This window comes from Diabrotica virgifera, chromosome 1, assembly GCF_917563875.1.
Source record: "Diabrotica virgifera virgifera chromosome 1, PGI_DIABVI_V3a".
Classification (NCBI taxonomy): Eukaryota; Metazoa; Arthropoda; class Insecta; order Coleoptera; family Chrysomelidae; genus Diabrotica; species Diabrotica virgifera.
In genome coordinates this window covers 173,421,634-173,429,157 of record NC_065443.1, presented here as the reverse complement: position 1 = coordinate 173,429,157, position 7,524 = coordinate 173,421,634, and the positions used below count along the sequence as shown (strand labels likewise).

The window sequence follows — 7,524 nt, the reverse complement described above, 5'->3', positions numbered from 1 at the left end:
AAAGAGGCCCAGCTTAGTCCACCCTGGAAATCTCAGACACTGCAGCATCTCGAACTCTATCAGCCGGCAATGAAGGCGTTTGTACTTCGAACGATTTCCCATCTTGTCTCTTGCACACACCACACTCTTTTAAAATGGACCGCACAATCCGTCTACCCCCTAAAGTCCAATATTTTTCGCGGAGCAAACTAAGCGTCCCTGTGTACCAACGTGACAAGAGTTTTTGTGTAAGCTCAAAATCAACTTGCGCACTATAAAATGTTCACCCGGAAGTAAGATAGATAGACGAAAATCTTCCGTGTCAACTCTCTCGGTAACGCGAGTTTTTAAACCTATAAGTCCAAATTCATCGACAAACGTGTTCAGCGAGGAAATTCGTTTCGTATCTGAACCGAACGCTTCATTCTGCACTAACTTCAACACAAACATTTCGGCTTTGTCGATTTCCTCCGCGACCAATTCACCTGTAAGTTTTCCATTGGAATTTCTCGTATTGTAACAAAATCGTAGCGTCCAAGCCATCATTCTTAACAGTTTTGTGTACTGAGAAAAGTAGCGCAGGTGCCAATCGTCGGACGTCATATTCAGTAGTGACGAAATGGCTTTTTTCTTTTTCTCAGTGCCGACTTCTTCTTCATCAACCTCTACTTTTTGTTGGGGCCAATAATTTTCGTTTCTGTACAACCATTCCGGGCCTTTCCACCATCGAGATTCGAACAATTGCCGAACACCACAGCCTCTTGATGGAAGATCGGTAGGATTGAGAGAACCAGGCAGATATTTCCAACACTCAGTATTGGCTAAATTTCTAATCTCCTGAACTCTATTAAAAACAAAAACAGACCAGTCATCCTTACGTTGAATCCAAGAAAGAACCGTAGTGGAATCACTCCAAAAATAAGACTCAACATGCTGAGAAAATTGTCTTTTGACTGACTGATAAAGTCTAGCACCAATAATGGCTGCCAACAGTTCCAATCTAGGTATAAAAAAATCTTCTTCAAAGGAGCCACACGACTCTTAGCTGCTACAAGAAAAATCGAAACACCGAAAATCCGAAGAACTCTCAAAAACACTATGGCTGCATAAGCTTTCTTACTTGCATCTAAAAAGGTGTGCAAACTCCAATGGTAAGCTTCAATGGACCCAGCCTGGATCCAACGTGGAATCTCAATACTCGACAGTTCAGGAAGATGAGTAATCCATTGACAAAATTCCTCAGCCATGTCATTCTCGACTGGTGCATCCCATCCCAGGCGCTTTTCCCAAAGTTTCTGCAGCAACAGTTTAGGGAACAGAGATACTGGACAGGTAAAACCAATAGGGTCAAATATACTCTGAGCTACAGAAAGCATCAGTCTCTTAGTTATGGGTTCTTTTCCGACCACTCCCTGAAAAATTTCACCATTGATTTTTAGGGTGTCTCTTGAGGAGTCTCAGAGAAGACCAAGAACAGGGACAACTGTTTTTGTACTACCAGAAGACTCCCACCCTCTCAAATCCATCTTAGCTTCCTCCATGATGGCAGTTGCTTCTGATACGAACTTTCTCAACTCATTCTCATCGGTAACACTAGTCACACAATTATCTACATAGAACCCAATCATAAGCCTTTCAATTGCATTTTTAGAGTACGGCATATCATTACAACATTTCTTCAGCGCCTTTATTAAATGAAATTCTATAGTAGCACCCAGAAGAAATGGACTACAGTTGACTCCAAAAACAACTCTCTTATGTCGAAATACAAATTCCTTTCCTTCATTGTTTACCCATAGGAACCTCAAAAAATCTCTGTCCTTCGAATGTACAGAAATTTGATGAAAAGCGTTTCGAATATTCGACACCACATCTATTTTTTGTTGTCTGAACCGTAATAGCACAGAAGGAATAAGTTCAATAAGATTAGGCCCTACCTCTAAACACTGGTTCAAAGAAGGACGACCCTGTTTATGAGATGATGCATCAAAGACTGGCCTAATTTTCGTGGTTCCGCTAGTATTTTTAATAACGGGCCTGTGAGGCAAATAGTGCACACAATTATTCTCTTCGGGATTATTTACTATTTCGATCACACCCTCGTTCAACCACTCATTGAATATTAAGTTATACGATTCAAACAAATTGGACTTTTTCAACTTATTTAAAGTAGTATCTAACCTTCTTCTAGCGACAACTAAATTATCTGAAATTAAAGGATGCTTGTTCAACCAAGGTAACATAACCTCATACCTACCTTCGTTGTCACATCGGATAGTCTCGTAGAAAAAAATTTAGCCTCCTTGGCCGCCACCTCTCGTGTCAATTTTTCTACAGGATCGGTTATCCCAATAATATCAATCTCCCAGAGTTTCGCCACAGAAGAACTATCAACAAACAACGCAATCGACATCATAGATGTGCTGAAATTAGAAGCAACTGCCGGCACCTTGCCCATAAGAGTCCAACCTAACAAAGTTTCAACTGCTACAAGACCACACTGTAACTGATATTTCCTCCCTGTATACAATTTGCCTACAACATCAGCTCCCAACAAAATCTCAATTGGTGCTATATGTCCGACATCGCTGAGCGAAATATTCATGTCACTAAGTTCCTCAACCCAAGGGCCGTGATAAACAGGAGAGACATCTGCACAAATTTTTGGTTGATTAAGGCATCAAATGAACAAGAGTAAGCTCCTTCACTCGCAGTTACCTTGTATAATTTATGTCGTTGTTCAGAAGTACTTTTACCGCCAAATAACGTATGTACGATATTTTCCGTTCCTTTAGCAGAAAAACCCATTTCTTGTGCGGTACGCTGTAAAATATATGTTCTCTGCAATCCAGTGTCAATAAGTGCCCTTACTTGTTTAGTACCATGTGCACTTCTTATGTTTACTCGCAGAGTTTGTAAAAAAACCTGTGTATTATTTAAATTCGCAAGCGTCTGATCCTCAGTCCTACTTTCATCCGAGCGGCTAATACTTGAGGTCGATGTATCAATTTTGTTAACAGGTAAATCAGGACGCATCAAAACAACATGGGATTTACAACACAAAATACAATTCAAACGTGCTCTACATTTCTTCGAAGAATGTCGCACCTTCAAACATCGAAAACAGGCTTTCTTTTCTGACAATGTTTATCGTTTCTGTTCTATAGACAATTTTTGTGCTTTAAAACAATTGATACTGTCATACTGTCCTTCACAACAAATACACCTGCCAACCTCATAATTTATCAACCCAGCAGCGGTCGCTGATGGCTGATCAGTTCCTTGCTTTGGTAATTTTATATTCTTCTTTTCAACAAGGTTATTGGATTTATATTTATTTTCAGTCGATAAACCAAAACCTTCCGTTGCTAAATTAATTTTTTGTCCATTTTGAACTTCATTTTGTAGAAAACTCATTAGCCCACTTAATCTTGTCTCCAAAGTTGAAACTTCTGCAGATTCTTCGACGTTGTGCATGGATACGGAACCAGAAGGCCTTAAAAACTGTGAAGATCTATGCCATAGTCTGATCATATCCTCCGGTAAACATGACTCAATAAGGGGATACAATATTGCCGCATATTTGTCAGCAGTTATGCCTAAGGTCTCAAGTGAACGAAGTTGACTCTCTATCATGTCATATAGTGCAGAAATATTACAAGAACTACTAGAAACTCGACTCAAAATTAACTTTAAGAGCTCCCTAATATATACTTCAATCTGAAGATCCCCTCTGCCAAACCTAGACTTCAAACTCTTTATAATTTTTGAGTAATTATCGGCTACTGCAGGAAAACTCTCCACTTAACGTCTGGCCTTACTACTGTCTACAGTGGCTTGTCTCAAATAAGCTATTTTGTCGTTTAAATCAATCGATGGATCATCATGCACTACTTTGAACTGCGACCAAAATGGAAGCCAATCTATCAAGTCCCCAGAATATTTCTTGAATTCGATTGGAGGTAATTTAAAACTGCGCTTACCTTATATTGATGACTCTGAACTTACAAAAGTGGGTCTGTTTTCACATTTGTACTTCAGTTCATAGTAGCGTGTGCTGTATCTATCCTTTGCCTCCATCTCACTGATTAATTCTGCTTCGGAAGCCTTTTCGACCATAGCTTCAAATACCGCACTTTCCACGACACAAAGCTCATTGTACTTACCTTGTAAAAGTTCCCACTGTACACTAATTTGTTGCCAGGGTCGAGTGTTCACCGTTTCAGATAACAAATTGTCCAAAACATTAGCAGCTATCGTAAAAGCAGTACGAAGCACTGTTCGGCGTTTTGTTTCTAATTTTAATGCCATATTTTCTCGCGTAAAAAAGGTAATAACTTCGGCCGAGCCTCACGACAAACGAATTTATTCGCCGGAAAAAAGTTTACACTAAAATAAGCGGAAACAACTAACTTTTAAGCACAGCCGTATAAAAGTCCTTATCGCGGTCGCCAAATGTTACGTTGGGATGTCCACGAGTTACTTTACGCAAAGATCCCTAGGTTCGAAATTTAATTATAGAAAATAACTTTCGATTATAGAAAATTACCCCTATTAAAAATACGCAAGTGTAGCTTAAAACAAAGTTTTTATTTGGATGTTATCGGATGAATGTTACAAACTCGACTGACTTTAAAAACATATTACAATATCTACACATTCCTTAAAACGGCAATATATTCTTATCAAAGGTTTCCATCTCAAGTGGGCTAGTAAGCCCAAGCATCCCTTCACCTTAAAACAACGAAAAACAAGCCATATGGCCCGCCGTATGTATAAAGCAGAAATATCTTTTAAACACGGGCACTGCCATATAATGACTCGACACCGATACTGCGTTTTCAATGATTCCTTCCTCTAACATTTTGTCTATCTGTTTGTTGATTTCCGTTTTCTGTCCGTGTAGCAATCTATATTGTTTTCTGTAAACTGGTGTCGTATTTTTCTACAATCTAATTCTTGCTTTGTATATATTCGTTGTAGTGCAAGGATCGTCCTCCAGATAAAAAAACATCTGAGTATTTCGCACAAATTATTTCTATGGACCTCTTTTCTTCTAATGTCATGGTCTCCGTTTGTATGGTGTTCAAAAGTCGTTCGACTCTGTCAAGCGTTTGTCTTGTTTCTCCCATGCAAAAAATATTGAATTTGTCTAAATTCTGTATTGTAGGTTTAAATTTTTTAATTTTTATATCTGTATTGTTTACATTTATCATTCTTACGGGTAGCATACCGTTAATGGGCTTAACTATCAATCCTGCGGTAAGTACTCCTTCGCAAACGTCTTGTGGCATGACCACGTATTCTCCTGTTTCCCTTCCTACATAAAAAAAATGTATAGATTCGCATCTTGCTGGTAGAATCGAAAAATTTTCCCCTATTGTTTCCATAGGTACTTCCGATGTTTTCTTTTTTATTCCCAGTGTTAGTCCTAAAGTTTCGTAGTTTATTGCTGCTTCATATCTTGACAGAAAATCTGAGCCGATTATTCCGTCCACATTATGTGAAAAACTTTTCATGACTGAAAATTCATGTCCTAATGTGATGATATCTCCTGATTTTTGTACTAGATTTATGTTACACCAAAGTGTTCCCATCGTAAACGTACTTCCTGATACTCCATTTAATTTGATTTGTTTGCTTTTATTTATGTCTTCGTCATTGTCTAATGATTCGTTAAAAATTACACTAACAGCTGCGCCTGTATCTATTAACAGTCGTATATTTTTTCCTTTAAAATGCGCTGTTATGTAGTTCAATCCATTTATTTCGAATTGATTAGCTTCTATTCGTGGGGTCACGAAAAAACTCTACTGCGGGTATTTTATGTGTCCTTTGTTCGCTTGTAGCTAAATATGTTCCTGCTACATTACCTCTTTTATATCCTCTTTGATGCATCCCTTGGTTGTTGTTCTCTCCTCTCGGTGATCTCCAAGATCCTCTACGTTTTTGAAAATTGGTTTGGTTATTGTATTGTTGTCTCATTTGTCCCTGTGGTTCTCTATTTCTGTTATCTCTATTTTCTTCCTTCCTTCTGTCGATTCTATTTCTATATCCGTGCGCTATGTTTCTTCTTCCTTCCCTATGTGCCTTACACATGTGATATACATTTGAAGTCTCTGTTCGTGCCATTGATTCTTCGTCCTTAGCAATAGCGATTGCTTCCGCTAAAGTTGCGATTTCTTTTGCTTTAGTATTGTTTTAATTTTTTCATCCTTGAGTCCATTTTTGAATATGCTTATAGCAATTTTTTCATTAACTCCTGCTAACACTTATTCCGATCCACTGTTGCCATTGGCTTGTGCTATCGTAAGCTTAGCCATAAGCTCCTCCAAATTCCTTCCGAATTTTTCTATGGATCTGTTTGCTTGTTTGGCTGAGTTTATCTCGGCCGATAAAACTGGTACTGATTGTTTCACCGTCATCTTTTTCTTAATATCCGCTATTAGTTCGCCAATCGTGCCATATGGACCTTTTAGTCGTAGTTTCGCTGATTGTGTCAGTTTAGCCTTCAATACGTATGTAATCAATTGCTTCTTTCCTAGTTCGTCCAAAAATTCGTTGTATAATTCGAGTGCAGCCGTGAATGCCTTGATCGATTCTTCTGTGCTTCCAATATGTGGGATCAGGTTCCCTGCGGTTTTGAGATCAAATTTTTCTGCCATTTTATCGCCTTTATGCTTCTCCTTTCTTTTTTCTAATACGCCTTATATTGCTTCAATTTTTTCTTTTGTCCTTCTAATTATCCCCCTGACGATTATCTCTTGTTTTTCGCTTTGTTCTTCTAAATTGTATATTGTAAGCGTTGCATTAAATTTGTCTGTGCAGTATATTAATTTTTCCAACCATTTATTGGTAATATTCAAGCTATTTTGTCGTTGTATCGTGTCTTTTCTCAAATTCCTGTCCAATATTCTTAGTTCCTCCAAAAATTTGTCGAAATTTTTCTTCGAACATAAATAAAATATGGTTCCCGATAGTCTTTTTACTCGGTCAACTAATATATATAACTATTTCCGTGTATATCATGAAAGTAAATAAATAAATTCTATAAATAGATGTTGCACCTAACGAAAATGTAGAAATTATGCAATATGATCCATGTATTCAAGTTAAGTTCACTTATGCAATAGGAAGTAGTAATAAGTAATCGTTTTGCTTACTAAAAAAAATCATGATCTTCCTTCTATATTAATGCATTTAGCGTTTGTATTTAAAAACAATGAAACATGATCGTATAATGTTTCTACTTTTATTTTTAGTTTTAAAGATTGTAATTTTTATTTAAACAAACGAAACGAAACGAAAAGTTCTTTAACAATAATAAAATTAAAAATGAAATCTATATTTAGTCAGCTGTATAATGATTAAATATACACATATTATAAAAGGTAAACCAATGTACTCATTTTTGTCTTTTCACTTCTATATCCGTGGGCTGGATCCAACGATGCGTCAGTGGCTGCGAGGTGTGGTCCAGTCGTTTCTTCCATCGTGAGGCAGCTCCATTTAGGGCAAGCTCCATAAATCAGCTAACTGAAGGGG

At 37.6% G+C, this 7,524-nt stretch overlaps 1 protein-coding gene across 1 annotated transcript; it reads right to left on the bottom strand.

The window, feature by feature from the left end:
* Positions 1 to 1,436: 1,436 nt before the first annotated feature.
* LOC126892072 (uncharacterized) lies at positions 1,437 to 2,584 on the bottom strand. The gene is made up of 2 exons (XM_050661506.1): positions 2,233 to 2,584; positions 1,437 to 2,185 (listed from the first exon to the last, which is right to left on the bottom strand). Exons 1-2 carry the CDS (start codon positions 2,582 to 2,584, stop codon positions 1,437 to 1,439), a joined length of 1,101 nt encoding a protein of 366 aa, XP_050517463.1.
* Between the last annotated feature and the right edge of the window lie 4,940 nt (positions 2,585 to 7,524).

Coding starts and splice junctions, on each gene's coding strand:
- LOC126892072 (XM_050661506.1), bottom strand. CDS start 2,584: ATGAATATTTCGCTCAGCGATGTCGGACATATAGCACCAATTGAGATT. Junction 2,186..2,232: donor CGATGTGACAACGAAGGTAG/GTATGAGGTTAT, acceptor CTTTAATTTCAG/ATAATTTAGTTGTCGCTAGA.